The sequence below is a fragment of the Schistocerca nitens genome, chromosome 3 (genome assembly GCF_023898315.1).
Source record: "Schistocerca nitens isolate TAMUIC-IGC-003100 chromosome 3, iqSchNite1.1, whole genome shotgun sequence".
Classification (NCBI taxonomy): domain Eukaryota; kingdom Metazoa; phylum Arthropoda; class Insecta; order Orthoptera; family Acrididae; genus Schistocerca; species Schistocerca nitens.
In genome coordinates, this window is record NC_064616.1 from 708892866 (window position 1) to 708914022 (window position 21157).

The 21157-nt window shown below is 44.9% G+C and overlaps 1 protein-coding gene across 1 annotated transcript in view; it reads left to right on the forward strand.

The window, feature by feature from the left end:
- The window catches only part of LOC126248681 (serine/threonine-protein kinase WNK1), a 325351-nt gene that overhangs the window by 19911 nt on the left and 284283 nt on the right, over positions 1–21157 (forward strand). Inside the window, exon 3 of the mRNA XM_049949948.1 lies at positions 15947–16095. Coding sequence (XP_049805905.1) covers positions 15947–16095 — 149 coding nt within the window. The remainder of the gene's footprint in view (positions 1–15946; positions 16096–21157) is intronic.

Here is a 21157-nt window from a genome sequence, read left to right on the forward strand (position 1 = left end):
TTGATTTTGTATTTGTAACTCTGTATTCACATGATGAGAAGTCCTTTCCCGCCTGCTGCCAAACTTCACAAATGCCACCATGTCTAACTTCAGCCTATCCATTTCCCTTTTTAAATTTTCTTACCTACCTGCTCGATTAAGGGATCCATGCTCTGATGTATGGAATGCAAGTTTGTTTCTCCTGATTACATTCTCCTGAGTCCCCACCAGGAGATCAAAATGGGGGACTCTGGACTGTTTTACCCAAGAGGATGCCATCATCATTTAACTACAGTAGACCTGCACGCCCTTGTGAAAAATTACAACTGTATTTTCCCCTGTGCTTTCAGCCATTTGCAGTACCAGCACTGCAAGGCTGCTTTGGTTGATGTTACAAGGCCAAATCAGTTAATCATCCTGAGTGTTACCCTGCAGTTACTGAAAAAGTTACTGTCCCTCTTCTGGAACCGCTCATTTGTGTGGCCCCTAAACAGTCATCCCTCCATTGTGGTGTCACATGTGGTATAACTATCTGTATCACTGAGGCATGCAAGCCACTCCACCTGTGGCATGGTTCATGGGGGGGGGGGGGCTGTAATATATCAAGAAGGCTTTGCTAAAAAATATTGCTGACATTTTACAGAGAGTTTAATTGGTATCATTTTGTTCAAATGTGGTGGACATAGAAGAGTTATCACCAAAGCGGAAATCACAGTCTAAGCGCACCGAGCGAGGTGGCGCAGTGGTTAGCACACTGGACTCGCATTCGGGAGGACAACGGTTCAATCCCGTCCCCAGCCATCCTGATTTAGGTTTTCCGTGATTTCCCTAAATCGCTTCAGGCCAATGCCGGGATGGTTCCTTTGAAAGGGCACGGCCGATTTCCTTCCCAATCCTTCCCTAACCCGAGCATGAGCTCCGTCTCTAATGACCTCGTTGTCGACGGGACGTTAAACACTAACCACCACCACCACCACCACCACCACAGTCTAAGCAAATAGGTACCAAGTAATGTTATAAGACAATGTATATTTATTTTGGTGTGAGGGTGCCATTTGGAGAATATTGAGAGAATAGCGATCATCACTTTCGCTTCAGAAGAAATTTTTGGCAAACCAACAGTGAAAACTTTATAGAAACCACGGAATCTATGAGAAGGACTATATGTGAAGCTTGAAGTAATTCCCCAAGATGTCCCAGAAAATCGCAGTGTGTGGTTCAGAATCTTCCATCCAGTATCTTGTGGACTAACCATTTGCTGAAACAATATACAAGAGACATGTTTATGCACGCAGATCCTACTGCACCATCATTTGACATTAACACACACTCGCAAATGGATGATCTTGAAATAAGCATCTCATTTTTAAGAAATACTAGCAAGTACCTACTCAAAGTAAACAAGACATAAGGCTATTGTGCAGTATCTATTACATTTTGTATGATTTACACTGCTTAAGAAGCCCCTATTCTTCTCATTTTTATTGTGTATCTCCTACTTACTGATTCTTGCCTCATGACTGGAAACAGTGTGCTCCCTGCCGCGGTTGGATATGCAGCTGCCAGCAGCAAGTCATATACTCTTAGCTCACTTATTTGTTAAATAGTTTAATTCTTAATTTCTTTGCGTGTTTTAGGGTACTGGCATTGTTTAATTCATAAATTTCAGGCATATTATAGTATTTGATAGTTTTAGCATCGTGTTTTAGTACCTGAATAGTGTAAAATCGCGTAGTCTCCTTCCGCCACCGAGCAGTGTGTCAGCAGTGCACAGGTAGCAGCATTACTGCATTTACTGGGCAGTCTTGTATTTTAATAACTGTTTAAATTTTGTGTCGATTTGTTTGCGCTGTCTGTAGATTAGTTCAGACGTTCTTTGCACAACTGTTTTTAGCATGGATAGGGACTGCAACTGCTGTGTTCGGATGCGGGCTGAGTTGGCATCCCTTCGCTCCCAGCTTCAGGCAGCGTTGGCTTCGGTCACACAGCTTGAGGCTGTTGCCAATGGGCATAACTGTGGGGGTCCGGATGGGGGTTTGTCGGGGATGGCCAGCTCATCCCACGCATCCCCCAATCGGACTACGGCTGTGGCTGCCCGGGATACTGCCCACATTGAGGCTGACTCGTCGCCCGTGGTAGAGTGGGAGGTCGTCTTGAGGTGTTTGGCAGGGGGCGAAAGACATTCCGGAGGGCTGAACGGAAGGCCTCTCCAGTTTGTCTGATGAACTGGTTTCAGGCTTCGGCCGGACATGACTGCTTGTCCTGTTCCAGATTTCCCCTCAGTCTGCAAGATCCGGGTGGTCGCAGAGGGTGGACTTAATGGTAGTTGGGAGCTCCAATGTCAGGTGTGTAGTGGGGCCCCTTAGGGATATGGCAGCAAGAGAATGGAAGAAAACCAATGTGCACTCCGTGTGCATACCGGGGGGAGTCATTCCAGATGTTGAAAGGGTCCTTCCACATGCCATGAAGGGTACAGGGTGCACCCATCTGCAGGTGGTCGATCATGTCGGCACCAATGATGTGTGTCAATATGGATCAGAGGAAATCCTCTCTTGCTTGTGGTGGCTATTTGATTTGGTGAAGACTGCCAGTTTCGCTAGCGGGATGAAAGCAGAGCTCACCATCTGCAGCATCGTCGACAGGACTGACTGCGGGCCTTTGGTACAGAGCCGAGTGGAGGGTCTGAATCAAAAGCTGAGACTGTGTGGGCTGCAGATTCCTCGACTTGCGCCATAGGGTGGTGGGGTTTCGGGTTCCGCTGGATAGGTCAGGAGTCCACTACACACAGCAGGCGGCTACACGGGTAGCAGGGGTTGTGTGGCGTGGACTGGGTGGTTTTTTAGTTTAGATGGCCTCGGGCAAGTACAGAAAGGGCAACAGCCTCAAAGGGTGCGGGGCAAAGTCAGGACATGCGGGGACCAAGCAGCAATCGGTATTGTAATTGTCAACTGTTGAAGCTGCATTGGTAAAGTACCGGAACTTCAAGTGCTGATAGAAAGCACCAAAGCTGAAATCGTTATAGGTACGGAAAGCTGGCTGAAGCCAGAGATAAATTCTGCCGAAATATTTACAAAGGCACAGACTGTGTTTAGAAAGGATAGATTGCATGCAACGGGGGTGGTGGCGTGTTTGTCGCTGTTAGTAGTAGTTTATCCTGTAGTGAAGTAGAAGTGGATAGTTCCTGTGAATTATTATGGGTGGAGGTTACACTCAACAACCGAGCTAGGTTAATAATTAGCTCCGTTTACCGACCTCCTGACTCGGTAGCATTTGTGGCAGAACAACTGAGAGAAAATCTGGAATACATTTCACATAAATTTCCTCAGCATGTTATAGTCTTAGGTGGAGATATCAATTTACCAGGTATAGACTGGGACACTCGGATGTTTAGGACGGATGGTAGGGACAGAGCATCGAGTGACATTATACTGAGTGCACTATCCGAAAATTACCTCGAGCAATTAAACAGAGAACCGACTCGTGGAGATAACATCTTGGACCTACTGATAACAAACAGACCCGAACTTTTCAACTCTGTAAGCGCAGAACAGGGAATCAGTGATGATAAGGCCATTGCAGCATCCCTGAATATGGAAGTAAATAGGAATATAAAAAAAGGTAGGAAGGTTTATCTGTTTAGCAAGAGTAATAGAAGGCAGATTTCAGACTACCTAACAGAGCAAAATGAAAATTTCTGTTCCGACACTGACAATGTTGAGTGTTTATAGAAAAAGTTCAAGGCAGTTGTAAAATGCGTTTTAGACAGGTACGTGCCGAGTAAAACTGTGAGGGACGAGAAAAAACCACCATGGTTCAACAATAAAGTTAGGAAACTATTGCAAAAGCAAAGAGAGCTTCACTGCCAGTTTAAACGCAGCCAAAACCTCTCAGACAAACAGAAGCTAAACACTGTCAAAGTTAGTGTAAGGAGGGCTATGCGTGAAGCGTTCAGTAAATTCGAAAGTAAAATTCTGTGTACCTACTTGACAGAAAATCCTAGGAAGTTCTGGTCTTACGTTAAATCAGTAAGTGGCTCGAAACAGCATATCCAGACACTCCAGGATGATGATGGCATTGAAATAGAGGATGCTACGCGTAAAGCTGAAATACTAAACACCTTTTTCCAAAGCTGTTTCACAGAGGAAGACCGCACTGCAGTTCCTTCTCTAAATCTTCGCACAAACGAAAAAATGGCTGACATCGAAATAAGTGTCTAAGGAATAGAAAAGCAACTGGAATCACTCAACAGAGGAAAGTCCACTGGACCTGACGGGATACCAATTCGATTCTACTCAGAGTACGCGAAAGAACTTGCCCCCCTTCTAACAGCCGTGTACCACAAGTCTCTAGAGGAACGGAAGGTTCCAAATGATTGGAAAAGAGCACAGGTAGTCCCAGTCTACATGAAGGATCGTCGAGCAGATGCGCAAAACTATAGACCTATATCTCTGATGTCAATCTGTTGTAGAATTTTAGAACATGTTTTTTGCTCGAGTATCATGTCGTTTCTGGAAACCCCGAATCTACTCTGTAGGAATCAACATGGATTCTGGAAACAGCGATCGTCTAACACCCAACTCGCTTTATTTGTTCATGAGACCCAGAAAATATTAGATACAGGCTCCCAGGAAGATGCTATTTTCCTTGACTTCCAGAAGGCGTTCGATACAGTTCCGCACTTTCGCCTGATAAAGAAAGTAAGAGCCTACGGCATATCAGACCAGCTGTGTGCCTGTATTGAAGAGTTTTTAGCAAACTGAACACAGTATGTTGTTCTCAATGGAGAGACGTCTACAGATGTTAAAGTAACCTCTGGCGTACCACAGGGGAGTGTTATGGGACCATTGCTTTTCACAGTATATATAAGTGACCTAGTAGATAGTGTCGGAAGTTCCATGCGGTTTTTCTCAGATGATGCTGTAGTATACAGAGAAGTTGGAGAATTAGAAAATTGCAGCGAAATGCTGGGAGATCTGCAGCGGATAGGTACTTGGTGCAGGGAATGGCAACTGACCCTTAACATATACAAATGTAATGTATTGCGAATACATAGAAAGAAGGATTGTTTATTGTATGATTATATGATAGCGGAACAAACACTGGTAGCAGTTACTTCTGTAAAATATCTGGGAGTATGCGTGCAGAACGATTTGAAGTGGAATGATCATATAAAATTAATTGTTGGTAAAGCGGGTGTCAGGTTGAGATTCATTGGGAGAGTCCTTAGAAAATGTAGTCCATCAACAAAGGAGGTGGCTTACAAAACACTCGTTCGACCTATACTTGAGTATTGCTCATCAGTGTGGGATCCGTACCAGATCGGGTTGACGGAGGAGATAGAGAAGATCCAAAGAAGAGCGGCGCGTTTCGTCACAGGGTTATTTGGTAACCGTGATAGCGTTACGGAGATGTTTAATAAACTCAAGTGGCAGACTCTGCAAGAGAGGCGCTCTGCATCGCGGTATAGCTTGCTGTCCAGGTTGCGAGAGGGTGCATTTCTGGATGTGGTATCGAAAATATTGCTTCCCCCTACTTATACCTCCCGAGGAGATCACGAATGTAAAATTAGAGATATTCGAGTGCGCACGGAGGCTTTCCGGCAGTCGTTCTTCCCACGAACCATATGCGACTGAAACAGAAAAGGGCGGTAATGACAGTGGCACGTAAAGTGCCCTCCGCCACACACCGTTGGGTGGCTTGCGGAGTATAAATGTAGATGTAGATGAAAAGAGCAAAGGTGACACAGGTCTGTGGAGGCATTTAAAAAGACAGCTTAAGAAAATTGCAGGCCAGTATATCTAGGTAGCATAGTATTTCAAGCAAAATATTCAAGGCCCATTCCTGTGATATACTCATTGTATTCAGTCCAATATGTTGTATGTCGTTCTAAAGATATTATTTCCACGCAACCTGAAGTGCCCCCCTGCGGGTCAGGGGGTTAGAATAGGCCATAGTTATTCCTGCCTGTCGTAAGAGGTGACTAAAAGGAGTCTCTCACTTTTTGGCTCTATAAGTTCAGGTCCCATTTTATGGTTTCACCTGCCACTTTCCAAATTCTACAGAAGTGCGGGCCAAATGGGGAAGGATGCCTTACGTGGTGCATGAGTTATCCATAGTGCCTTTAGATTTGATCTCCTGAACCTCTTGTCATGGCTTTGCATCTCCACCTGTAATTCAACTATTTGAGCGAGGACACTTGCGGGGGTATGTCATCTTCTTCCATTGTCTCCTGTCATCTTTTGCCCCCATGGCGGTGTTGGATTTCTCTGCGCCCAGTATCCATCATGGTATCCAGTCCCTTGTGGTGGGGCCGTCATGTATCCATTTGGTGGTAGCTCTCTGACAACACAGGGATCGCACTGCTTAAGCCTGAACTATAAACTTCCCATGTATGCCAAGGAGTAGATGCCTGTCTTCCTGGGGCATCAGGACTCTCGGCAACGGCCATCATGCCAGGTGGCGTTTGCTGTGGCTGGGTGGCGCACGTGGGGAGAGCCCATGATCAGAGTGGGTGGCATCAGGGTGGATGACCCAGAATGAAGCGGACTGTCATCTCTTGCTGGTGACCGTAAGGCACAAGCAGTCTCTAAGAAGGGCAAGATTGAGTACAATGCTGACAGATATGACCCTAAATTGTTTCCCTCCATTGCTACACCATGGGAGGCGAATGTAGGGCTACAGAAAGAAGAGAAGCATATTCGCTATCTCTTGCTGGTGACCGTAAGGTGCCAGAAGTCTCTAAGAAGGGCAAGATCAAGTACAATGTTGACAGATATGACCCTAAATCATTTCCCTCCCTCACTACACCGTGGAAGGGACATAAGGATACAGAAAGAAGAGAACCATATTTGCTACAAAGCCTCAATTTTTTGTTGAACGTCATGAGGATAAGTTTGGGAAAGTGACAGCATTGTCCAAGATGAGAAGCAGTGCAGTCTTGATTCAGGCAACATCCCCAGCCCAATCCCAAGTGTTACTCACTTGCGACTGGCTGGGTGATATTCCTGTTCCTGTTACTCCCCACAAAAGCCTCAACATGGTCCAGGGGATTATTTTCCATCGCGACCTCCTCTTGCAGTCTGGCAACGAGCTCCGCTCCAATCTAGTATGGCAGGGTGTTCATTTCATCCGGCGTGTTTACAGGGGAACCAAAGACAACAGGGTTGCTACTGGTGCCTTCAACGTAGCCTTTGAGGGTGATTCATTGCTGGGAAAGGTCAAGGTGGTGATTTACTGCTGTAATGTTAAACCATACGTCCCTCCCCCTATGTGGTGCTTTAAGTGCTGAAAATTCGGGCACATGTCTTCACGCTGTACTTCCAGCACCACATGTCGAGACTGCAGGCATCCACTGCATCCAGGTACTCCACGTGCACCTCCTCCTTGTATCAGCTGTGGAGAGCAGCACTCCGTCTGCTTGCCAGACTGCACAGTACTCCAAAAGGAATGGAAAATCATGGAGCACAAGACCAGGGACTAGTTGACTTACCAAGAGGCTAAATGTAAATTTGAATGATTACACCCCGTTTGGTTGGCATCCACATATGCAGCAGCTACAGTACCATCGCTGTCACAAGTACCAGTCACACCACACTCTGTGCCACAGACAGTGAACTTTTCGTGCCTGCAGAATACATCCGCCCCCTTGGTTATAGGGGGAAAATCTCCTTCTGTTGCTCCCAAAGTACCTACTTCGGGAGCAACCCCTCCCCCCCCCCCCCCCAAATGCCAAATGCAGGGGACATCGGTCCACTCCCCCCCAGCCCGAGAAGCAATAGCCTCCTCTGGCTCCTCTCATGTGGAAGGGGTCCCTTGCCTCTCTGCCAAGGTCTCCACTAATGCCACAGGAGACACTCGCCAGTGGCTAATGGTCCTCTGTGCCTGAAGCTACTTCGGAGAAGTCCTCCCAGCATGCCCTTAAAGAGAAGTGAGAGGGCAAGCAAACAAAGAAGTCTTTTAAGAAAAAGGACCCTCCGTTGGCCTCAAGACCACCACCACTCCCTACCAATTCTGCACCTGAGGATGAGGTGGAGATCTTAGCGTCCCCTGAGGACTTGGATCTCACTGAGCCTCATCCACAATAGGAATGGATAAATGGATACAAATACTCAATTGGTGGCAGCAGGTGACCCTGACGCATAACCTGCCTCCATGCAAGCTTCATGCGTTTCCCGCCTCATAATAATGTCATTCTCCAGTGGAATTGCTGCGGTTTTATCCACCATCTTGCTGAGCTACAGCAACTGTTAAGCTTTACACCTGCTTTCTGCATTGCCCTTTAGAAAACCTGGTTCCCGGCAATGCGGACCCCTGCCCTTTGCCGGTATATGGGATAATACAAGAACCGTAGTGAATATTATAGTGTGTCAGGTGGAGATTGTGTATGTCCTGTACTCGGTATGCAGTGAACCTGTGCCCCTTCAAACCCCTCATGATGCTGTGGCTCTCAGGATAAGGATGATACAGGAAATAACTGTCTGCAACATATATCTTCCTTCAGATGTTGCAGTAGCCCTGAACGCATTGGCTGCACTGATTCATCAACTCCCTAAACCTTTCCTACTTTTGGGAGATGTTAATGTCCATAATGCTTACTGGCCTAGGTAGGGATGTCTGAACTTTACTGTCTCAACTCGACCTCTGCGCCTCTTAAGTACTGGGGACCCCACACATTTCATTGTGGCTCATGGCATGTACTCGGCCATTGATTTATCCCTCTGCAGCCCAGGACTTCTCCCATCTGTCCACTGGAGAGCCCATGTTGACTTGTGTGGTAGTGACCACTTTCCCATCTTCCTGTCACTCCCCTAGTGCCATTCCCCCAGACGTCTATCAAGATGGGCTTTAAACAAGACAGACTGGGAAGCTTTCACCTCTGCTGCCACTGTTGAATCTCCCCCACAGGGTACCATCGATGTGGTAGTTGCGTGGGCACTAGATTGATCGTTGCTGTGCCGGAAAATGAGATCCCTTGTTTTTTTAGGGTGTAAGTCAGTAACTTGGTGGTCGCCGGAAATCGCTGAGGCCATTAAAGAGCATCAGCGAGCTCTACAGCGACATAAGTGGCACCCTTCCTTAGGGCACGTAATACCTTTGAAACGGCTCCTTGCCCGCATTTGCCAGCTTATAAAAAAACGGAAACAGGAATGTTGAGAGAGGTACGTCTCAATCATTGGGTGCCATTTATCACCTTCCCATGTCCGGATGAAGATCAGACGTGTTTGTGGGTACCAGACCCTTACAGGTGTCACTGGCATGAACATCCATGGTGTGTTATCTACCGACGCAAACACAATTGCCGAGCACTTTGCTCGAGCCTCCATGTCGGAGAATTATCCCCCACCATTTCACACCCTCATACGGTGGATGGAAAGGAAAACCCTCTCGTTCACTGAACATCACTATGAACCCTTTAATGCTCCATGTACAGAGTGGGAGCTCCTCAGCGTATTTTCACATTACTCCGACACAGCTCCTGGACCAGATCGGGTCCACAGTCAGATGATTAGACATCCCTTGTCTGATTACAAGCGACATCTCCTCATCATCTTCAACCGGATCTGGTGTGATGGCATCTTTCCATCGCAATGGTGAGAGAGCACCATCATTCCAGTGTTCAAACCCGGCAAGTACCCACTTGATGTTCATAGCTATCGGCCCGTCAGCTTCACCAACGTTCTTTGTAAGCTGTTAGAACGTGTGATAAGTCAGCAGTTGTGTTGGGTCCCACAGTCACGTGGCCTACTAGCTCTGTGCTAGGGCGGTTTCCGCCCGGGTCACTCTACCACTGATGATCCAGTTTCCCTCGCGTCTGCCATCTGCACAGCCTTTTCCAGATGCCAACGCCTGGTTGCCATCTTTTTTGATTTATGAAAAGCTTACGACACGACCTGACAACATAATATCCTTGTCACATTATATGACTGGGGTCTCCAGCCTGCTCTAGATTTTTATCCAAAATTTCCCATTGCTCCGTATTTTCCATTTCCAAGTTGGTGCCTCCCATAGTTCCCCCCCCCCCCCCCCCCCCCCCCCTATCCAGGAGAATGGGGTCCCGCAGGGCTCTGTATTGAGTGTATATCTATTTTTAGTGATCATTAACGTTCTAGAAGCAGCTGTTGGGCCGTCCGTCTTGCCTTCTCTGTATGCAGATGACTTCTGCATTTCATACTGCTCCTCCAGTACTATTGTTGCTGAGTGGCGCCTACAGGGAGCTTCCAGTTTTCAGCCGGGAAGTCGTGTATCATGCACTTCTGTCTGCATTGTACCATTCATCTGGAACCAGAACTTTATCTCACTTACGATCCACTCACCCTAGTGGAGACCTATCGATTGTTAGGACTGGTTTTGCTCATCTTCGTCAGCTGAAGCGGAAGTGCTGGCAGCACCTCAATGCCCTTCGCTGCCTGAGCAACACCAACTGGGGTGCAGATCGCTCTACGCTGCTGCAGCTCTGCAGAGCCCTTGTTCAATCCCACCTTGGCTATGAGAGTGTGGTTTATGGTTTAGCGGCGCCCTCAGTGTAGCATTTACTCAACCCAGTGCACCACTGTGGCTTTCAACTGGCAACGGGAGCTTTTAGGACGAGTCCGGTCACCAGCCTCCTGATGGAGGCCGGAGTCCCTCCATTGAAGGTTAGGCGTGCACAACTGCTCACCAGTTACATTACACACATTCGTGGTTCTCCTGAGCATCTGAATTACTGTCTCCTTTTTCCACCCATGGCAGTTCATTTTCCACATCGGAGGCCCAGGTGTACTGGGATCATGAAGAGGTTTACACCGACAGCTCGATGGCTGATGGTCACGTTGGCTTCGCGTATGTTCGTGGAGGACATATTGAACAGCACTCCTTGCCAGATGGCTGCAGTGTTTTCACTGCAGAGCTGGCGGCCATTTCTCGTGCTCTTGTTGAGTGCATTCGCTCATGCCCCGGCGAGTCGTTTCTTCTCTGTACGGACTCCTTCGGCAGCCTACAAGCTGTTAACCAGTGCTACCCCCGCCATCCTTTGGTAGTGACCATTCAGTAGTCCATCTATGCTCTTGAACGGTCCAGTCGTTCTGTGGTGTTTGTGTGGACCCCAGGCCATGTTGGAATCGCAGGAAATGAACTTGCTGACAAGCTGGCCAAACGAGCTACGTGGAAACCGCTTCTGGAGATCAGCATCCCCGTAACGGACCTGTGATCATTATTACGCTACAAGGTTTTTCAGATTTGGGAGAATGCCATAGTCTCAGTACACACAATAAACTGCTTGCCATTAAGAAGACTACGAATGTGTGGAAGTTCTCCATGTAGGCCTCGTGCAGGGACTCTGGGGTTTTCTGCCAGCTCTGAATTGGCCATATGTGGCTAACACATGGTTACCACCTCCGTTGCGAGGACCCACCTCAGTGTCACTGTGGCTCACATATGTCTGTCATTGACATCTTGCTGGACTGCCCAGTTTTAGCCCCTCTGCTGAGGACTTTTAACCTTCCCAGCACCCTGCCTTCGGTGTTGGGCGACAATGCCTCAACAGCAGATTTAGTTTTACGATTTATTCGGGGGGGGGTTATTGTACCAACTAAGGGTGGGCATTTAGCCTTTTCCCTACATGTATTCATCTCGCCTAGTCTTTTTGGGATGGCCTTTTTAATGTTTTGCAGTGTGGTTGGCTCATGCCCTTTTATTATTGTGATCTGCCAGCCCAGACCATCTGCTCTATGGTTTTAATATATTTTTGTACTTTTCCTTGTGGTGTATGTTTCCCCGTTTTTTGTTCATTCCATTTGTTTTCTTTTTAGGTGTGGTTCCCAATTCCTTTTCCCCCGTTTACTCTCTGAAATGTACTTTGGGTGTTTTAGTACATGGAGCCTTGTTTGCGTCAGGAAACAGGGACTGATGAACCAGTAGGTTTGTCCCTTTGTACCCCAAACCAACCAACTAAACAACCAGAAGTATGCTAGTTTTAGATTATAGATCAGGTTTACTGTTAAAATTTTCCTCTGTAATTTTGGAGAATTTAAAATGATGAACTGGAGGAGGATGTTTGCGTAAATAAACTGTGTGTCAGTCAAACTTTAGACTGGAAGGACCTTTCTTCTAAATTTGCCTTGAAATATTTGATGACAAAAAAAAATCACAAACTGGATTTTTCTACGATCTCTTTGAGGCATCGAACAGTACAAATGTCTTCATTATTTTAGAAAAACTAAATTTGTTTTGATGGTGGTAAGTTCCTTATTTAACTAATGAGAAACCTATTGTGTGGCGTGTGACGAGGGCCTCCCGTTGGGTAGACCGCTCGCCTGGTTCAAGTCTTTCGATTTGACGCCGCTTCGGCGACTTGCGCCTCGATGGGGATGAAATGATGATGATTAGGACAACAAGTCCGTCGCGCTGACCACTCAGTGACCGGGGGCAGACGAGAAACCTATTGCTGTTAGGCAACTTGGTCAGTTTGAATAAGGAGTAATCTTCCAACTGAGGAAACTCATTACTGCATGCCAGTGTCTGATACTGGACACACCTTTCAGCTGTTTGTATTAAAGCTACTATTTACCTGTGGTTTATCTCTTTTATTTGCCATACAAACTGCACAACACAATATACCAGTGTGAACTCTGCATGTGGTTTTCATTAGTATTATTATAGGGTTTCTACAAGTTGGCTAGCATATAAAATTGAAATTTTATATATTATTGAGGGGCAGTTATCTATATACACACATAGTATACATTACACAGATTAGTGTAATATAGATAATATGTAACTAGCCCATCTAACTGGTGTAAGCAATTAAGCATACCAACAACAGTCTCATAAAATGTTAACATACAAACCATGTCATTGTGGAATATCATGAACATGATCAATAGTATGTGCAAGTAAGTGTGTCTGTATACTTGTGGAGCTTTAGTCGTTCTTTTATACGTTGCAGTATTGGTTAAAATAAGAATATACACTAATGGAAAAAAAATCACAGCACCAAAAAGTAATTAATGTAGATTAATGAAATTTTGGGAATACATTTATCTAGATAACATATTTAAGTGATAAACATCGCAAGATCATGGGTTAATGTAAGTGAGGGATAAGTCATTGCAAATTTGAAATGCTGGTACATTATTAACCAGTGTAACCTCCAGAATGATGAATTTGGGCATACAAACATGCATGCATCGTGTTGTACAGGTGCTGGATGTCAGTTAGTGGGATGGAGTTCCATGCCTGTTGCACTTGGTCAGGCCATATAGGGGCAGTTAATGCTGTTTGTGGATGATGCTAGAGTTGTTGTCAGATGATATCCCATATTTGCTCTATTGGAGACAGATTTGGTGATCAAGCAGGCAACATGTTGACACTCTGTAGAGCATGTCGGGTTACAACTGCGGTACATCGACAAGTGTTATCCTGTTGGAAAACACTCTAGAGCGCAGCTCATGAATGACAGTGCACTAGATCAAGTAACCAGACTGATGTACAAAATTGCAGTCGGGGGATAACTAAGAGTGTGCTCCTGCTGTCATGCGAAATTGGACCCTAGACAATACATCCAGGTGTAGGTCCAGTGTGTTTAGCATGCAGACAAGTTGGTTACAGGCCCTCATGTGGCCTCCTCCTAACCAACACATGGCCATCACTGGCACCAAGGCAGAACCAGCTTTCAACAGAAAACGCAAAAGACCAGACCTCGAATGAGATCTTGCTTGACACCACTGAAGTTGAAAATGGCAGTGGCTTGGGGCAGTGGTTTGCATGTTACAGGGCATATGGCTCAGAGCTGTCCTCAAAGTAACAGATTTATAACAGTTCGTTGTGTCACTGTGGTGCCAACTGCTGCTCAAATTGCTGCTGCAGATGCAGTATGATGTGCCAGAGCCCATGCCAAACATGATGGTCGTTTCTCTTGGTAGCGTTACACAGCCCGGCCTTCTTGCAACCGTACATTCTAGTTACCACTGCTGCCAGCTGTCATGTACGGTGGCTACATTCCTACAAAGTCTTTCTGCAGTATCGCAAAAGGAACATTCGGCTTCTCGTAGCCCTATTACGCGACCTCGTTCAAACTTGGCGAGGTGCTGAGAACAGCACCTTCATCATCATAAAGGTATTCTTGACAGACATCAGCTCGCCCCATCTAATCTCAAAGGTAACTAATGCTTATGACCATTACAGCATGTATTCAAAGCAAAAGCATCCTCATAATGGTGCTACTAGTGCCACTCTTATCTGACTGGCATGAAATTTGAGTAGACATATTTCAGAAGCAGAAGCATGCCTGTATTTCCAATTGGTTATTTGTTCTCATGACATGATAAATAAAATAAATGATTTAATGCATATAAAAACTGAGAAGAATGGGCACTTCTGTAGTTACCAGTAACAGTTTTAGAAGGGTTACAGTGTTTAAGACACTAAGTGTTAAGTCAGATGGGAAAGATGTTTTGTGCATAAGTATGTGTTATTGTTCTAATTCTGAACACAATAAAAGACACATTTGTGAGAAACCGACAACTATTTATTACGTCGTGTTGTGATAACGCAAACATATGTAGAACAATACAGTTTAGTGACGAGTGCAGGCTAGTGACAAGTTAAGACTGGAAGCTGGAGCCAGTGCACAACAATATATAGTGCAAATTGATGAAGAACAGAAATATTCTGTTTATTGTAGCTTACCAGATGACATTTGATGGAAACCAACAGTTGACAACCCAGCCATGCATACATTTGAGAGCTGAGCTGCAAGACAGCTGCTGTGGTGTCAAGATGCAGCTCTTTCATGTTGCACAAAACAAGAGGGTCCAGAAGAAAGTACTGCATGGTGCCCTTGTTGTAGTTGCCGATGGAGTTGTCCATTGTGATGAGGTTCCTGGTGTGAACTGCAGCAACTTCTTCGCCTAGCAGAGAGCGGAAAACAGTGTTTGAGGATGGATCCACACAGTGAAGAGTGCACTGACGAATGTCTTTGTTGGGTGCAAAGGAAATGATCACATACCTGATTATGGAGCTGGCGGGATTGCGGCACTAAGATAAAGATGATGTGGGCAGCACTTGAAGGGTGGACAAGTGTTGACAGACAACAAACTACACATGACAGCAAGGGAGAGTGAAGTTGGTCCTCAAAAGAGGGCTAAACTACACAACGAAGGAAGGAAGGCTGGATCCTTGAAAGGGGGCCAGCCAACAACAAGGAGAACAAGTGAGGAGGACGCCATGAGAAAAAAAACAACAAAAAAAGCATTACCATTGTCTGTGTCCTGTACCTGAAATGGGACAAAAAATAGGCAGAACCGTCATTCAGAAGCTTGCCAAACCTGAAATGGGACAAAGTGGAAGCAGAGACATGTCAGAGACTTGCCAACCTGCATCATAGTCATTGGAAGGCAGAACACTGCGACTAGTGATGAGTACAGGCTGCAGGCTGGAGCCAGTGCATGGCAGTATAAAGAGAATTTGCCCACTGGGGGCCACTGGCTCTCTGCTATAGGCGATTGAGGTGCTGGACCACAATCGATGACCTCTGGTGGGGGCCTGGAGCTGCCAAACAGTGTCCTACAAAAACTGCGTGATCCATGTTAGTTGCAGTGTGAATGTAGTATGTACGGGTTACTACAGTTATTGCAAATAATAGAACTAGAAAAATTGTAGCAAAATTTGTCGGCATTAGGGGGAAAATGAGGGGAAGAACAAAGTATTGAAATGTGTACAGAACATACATAAAATTTATTGATAAAGATATTTTTATTTATGTTTATTAATAAAGGTAATTTTTAGATGTATCAGCAGATATAATGTTATTGTGCTAGCAGAACTAATGTTAATATTGATGTCAACTAATAAAGCATATGGGGATTTTTTAATATTGGGCATTTGGGTTATTCTGTTAAGTATTTATGGACTTTTTCGAAATTCTGCAGATTTTAAGTGTGTGTTCATTCTGTAATGTACATAAAATGTTTGCTTTTCTTTTTTATTGAAGGCTGTAACAGGAGATAACAACCCTATTTGCGACAGCAAGGAGAGTGTAGATGCCAAGCTACCTCCAGATAAGGATGATAAGACTCCCTTATTTTTGACAAAAAAATCTGATACTGCAGACGTGGAAGCAACTGCGTCATCAAGTGAATGGTGAGCAATTAATTTGAGGAGATTTGTGGAAATTGACATTGCCCAACAGTACATCCAGCGAACGAGGATGTTTTCAGTGGAACACACATAACTCTTTTATATGAGACTTCAGCATATTGTTTTATGCATGCTTGAGAAAAAGATACTTACTAAAGCGCACTATCGGCTTATTGTGGTAAAGGCTTTACACACACACAAACTAACTAACTGTGCATGGACATGTGGTTCATTCTGATCACCCATTCCTTTCCCAAACAGTTTCAGTGGGATACTCAGGGGCCAATGTAACTTGAAACAGTATACAAAATTAACGGAAAAAGAGGGACATTTGATTAGGCATAGGCTTTGACCAGTGATGTGGAAAATATGCGACAAACACCATAAACAACAACATGATGATAGTGTGATATCAGTGGTGATTTTTTTTCAAATGACCTAAGCTACTGATCAGTCTGTCACCATAACCAGGTTTTTTAACTTTCATCTTCATTGGCTACAACTAACAACAAAACTGTGAATGGACACACAAAAAGCTGATGTCACAGCTGCCATTAACATGTTATTGATCATTGCCTATGTCTTGTATCGAATATTCCTCTTGTCCCGAATTAACTTGTAACCAGTAGCAATTTCAAAGAATACCTTATTGAAATTCCGCCACATCCTGTTATTAACACTTTTTCAGGTGACACAACCCCAGAATGCTTCAAAACATTAACTGTTACCAGCCTACACTGCCCATTATCAGAAGTAAGAGAGAAACAGAGAAAGAAAAAGAATGTATGTTATATCTGGAAATTCAACACACAGACAAATAAATAAATATTGTACTTCTTAATACCCATTTATTCTTCTAAATGAGCACGGAGCTCGTCGTAAGACTGCAAGAGGAGATCGCGATGGAAAATGATCGCCTGGACCACGTTGAGGCTTTTATGGGGAGTGATAGAAACAGGAATATCACCCAGCTTGTCACAGGCGAGTAACTCTCGGGATTGGGGTGGGGATGCTGTCTGAATCAAGACTGGGCCGTTTCGCATCTTGGACAGCGCTGTCACTTCTCCAAACGTATCCTCGAGGTGTTCAATGAAAAACTGAGGCTTCGTAGGTAGGAAATAGTCCCCATAAGTTGTGCTGCAGACTAAAAACCGAGGCGAATATGGCTCTCTCCGTTCTGTAGCCTTATGTTCCTCCCATGGTGTAGCGAGGGAGGAACATCTCGCCCTTCTTAGAGACTGCTGGTGCCGTACGGTCACCAGCAAGAGATGACTTAGTCCGCTTCATTGCGGGTCATCCACCCTGATAAATACCATAGTGTCCAATGGATACAATATTTCGGAGATCAGACATGTCGCCATCATCAAGTGCGCTGATGAACTGAGCTTCTGAGGGCACGTGGCTGACTTATATCCTCTCCCAACACATGACTTTCCGTGGTCTGCACCTGAGGGCGTGTGTCGCAATTGCGGAGATGCTGACATCAGTGTCTCTAGTGGCATTGATGTGGTTGCTGTGTTCACTCTGGTTGCCATTGTGTTTGCTGAGTGTCTTCTTAATTAGACCCATTACTTTTTCCCATACCTTGCAGAGATTATAGCCCAGTCCCAACTGACTAGATTACCCACAGTGCGAATTTTGATGGCTTCTCTAACAGTGTGCTGCAGGTGTCCTCGGCTTAAGTCTTCAGCGGTTTGTCCAAAATGTGTCTTGTCCCATTGATATGGAATCTTATACACGCTGGCCTTCCGCAAATGGAGGTCATCTTTGACTCTCCCCAATAATGCCCATGTTATTGGGTTGGCAAAAGACAGCTGTTACACGGTGCTTTTTCAGTATGCACCTGACTTATCCCCAAAGCACGCCAGTATACAGAACAAAGGCTGTACCTGCCTCTTCCTCCATGATTTCTTCTGTCTTCAAGGGTTGTATTGTTGTGGTGGGGTGAAGAGTGCACTTAATCTGCCATTCAGAGAACCCTACTTTGTATGTGTGTGTGTGTGTGTGTGTGTGTGTGTGGGTGGGGGGGGGGTGCACACTTCTGAGGTGTTCCAGTTCCTGGGGCAGATACTCTGAGTCTGAGACGATATGTGCCCTGTGTACTGGTGTTTTTAGTACCCCATTCCTCTGCATAGAGTGGCAGCAGTTATCTATGTGCAAAAACAGGTTAGTGTGTGTTTTCTTCTGGTACACACCATGGCTCAGGGTGCCATCATGATGTCAAGGTATTAACTCTTCTGTGGTCTCCATATCATAATTGATGTTGAGATGTCTGGAGTTCAGATGTACAAGGAAGTCGGGAAGTTTATCACTTCCATGGGGCCAGATAACAAACATGTCATCCGAACAACTGAAAAACAGTGTGTTTCCATGATGTTGGAGCCTCTTCCTTGAAGTGCTTTATGTACAAATTCGCCACCACTGGTAAGAGAGGGCTGCACATTGCAACTTCCTCCATTTGCTCATAGTTTTCTCCATTACAAAGAAGATACGGGAAGGTTAGTGCTTGTAAGGGTCAGTGTTCTTCTTCTCAAATTTGTACCCAATGAGGTTTGTTGACTCAATCAAAGGCACCCTGGTGAATAACGAAATGATGTCAAAGCTCACCATGATATTTGGGTGCTTCACTTTGAAGCTATTGAGGAATTCACAAAATCCACAAGAGTTGCGGATGTGATGTGGGCAGTTACCCATACAAGGACTTAGTGTGTCTGCCAGGTATTTTGCCATCAGGTATGTATGAACTGTGATGTTATTGACCCCAGTGGGATGTAACAGCACCTCACCTTTGTGGATCTTGGGAAGTCCATAAAGTCTTGGCAGTACAGGCCCCTGTGGTGACAATATCTTGATGACCCCCACTGGTAACTCTAGTCTATTGAGAACTGCCATGGTCTTGTTCTCCATCTTCTTAGTGGGGTCAGTCTTGGTCTTCCTGTAGGAGTCATCATTTAGCAGGCTCTGCATCTTCTCGGTGTAATCCTTATGGGAGAGAGCAACAGCAGCATTGTCTTTGTCAGCATATAAGATAAAAATCTCTGGGCACTTTCTCCGGTTCTGAAGGCCTCCGTCTCTTTGCTGGTAATGTTTGAGTTCATGATCTTAGTTCTTGTCACAGCACAACGAGCTTCATGGGCTCACTTTTTCTGCTGCTTCAGGCGGTAGTTGCACAGCAGCCTGTTCAACTGCACTGACTATGTCTGTGATTGGTATGAACTTGGGAGTGGGGACAGACATCTTCGGTGGCGCAGCTTGTACTGCGGCACATCTCCCCATAAAGGTATGTGAAGTGGTTCTCTATCTTCTCCCAGTGTATTTGTTGGTCCAATGGTCAATAGGTGTACTGCCAATCCATGGACCCTTTGACAAATACTCTAGGAGAAACTGAAGAATCACATCACATATATTTACAGGGAGGAGATATATATCGCAACATAAAGAAATTCGAAGAGCTGCATAACTGAAGATGCCATTTGCTTAGTGCTCTCACATTTCTGAAGAGATGTCATGCTGAGCAAGTTGTGCCGAACTTTGCTAAGGTCTTGTATCACATCGATTCTGCAACAGCCAGGAGTGTCAAGAAGTGGGCTGACTTTGCCTTGGTACATGAGAGGGTACACTTCACGTGCTGCAGTTGAGTGCAACTCCAAGGAACTTTTTAAATGACATTTACATGTGGCCAATCATTTTAACTCTTGGACATGTGACTTGATTGATGGTGTTACCTGGGTGACAACTGATTCCCCTCATAAGAAGGCTACGGGACATCAAACATCAAAATTTTCATGTCTCATTGACAAACCATCACTGGAGGTCCCATGCAAGACTGTCATCAATCTGACTAACACGCAGCTGAATGGTGATGTGATTTTGGTTCTGGAGAGGAGACTTACTTTTGCCCCCACTCCTAAGCAGAAATCGTCAGTGCAATTGAACAGAAGAAGTGTGTCCATGAAGCTCGTGCTGTGACAAGAACTAGACTATGAAATCAAACATCACCAGCAAAGAGTGTTTGAAAATTATAGTCACTCTCACAGATTTTAATGCTTGTTCTCATAAATACAGTCCTTAATGTTGTGCTTATTACTATGCACTCTGGATACAAGAAGTTGTACTCTTGGTAGCTCGTGGCAACACATCCTGTCGGATGTCCGACCCTTTTCATTAATTCAAAAAAAATTAGCTCATGATTATGGCTTTATGGACAAGGGTTATCAGCTTTGAAAGGGACGTGCTACAGGGGCATTTCAGGGCTGTGTCAAATTTTGATGTGGAGAACTATATACTTTCTTAAACACACAACACATGACAGTCACCCCTTTGTCTTGCGAAATGATAATGGTTAATCTCGGTACTCACCAGAATAAAATACTGTCACATGCCATTCTTATGACACGCGCACCGCATGCACGCGTGCGTGCACACACACACTCTCTCTCTCTCTCTCTCTCTCTCTCTCTCTCTCTCTCTCTCTACACTGTCAATACTGCAATCCCGGCTGACAGAGGTTGGAGACACCAACACTGCTGTTTTATTCACTCGCTTAATATGTGTGAAACTCTCCTATATAACCACACATAATAATAATAATAATAATAATAATAATAATAATAGTTTCCTGATAATCATTGTAGCTTCAGTTATTGTTGATGATCTGCCCACAGTAAGTGTCACACACTCAACTGTTGCCTTTCAAAAACGCAAAAGCCAAAAACTAATCGTCTGACATGTTGTTCTTGATGGTTTGACCTCGACACTCAATACCTGTATGTATTTGTTATGTGTGTGAATAAACAAACAGTTACGTTCAGTAAGGGATCATCGATCACTTACACATGTAAACTTGACTCCCAGTTCTAAAATGTTTTCACAAGTAAATGAACTTCAGCATTCCAGTGTGATTAATTGTGCATGAAGGTGTGGTTTTATTTGTGAATTATTGGTTTTCTTCTACTCTTCAAGAGTATCAACATTTACAGTGATGTGGAAATAATAGAAAAAACTTTTGCCCAAAAATCTCCAGTATATACATAACAGATAAATATATTCATAGACAGACTGATTT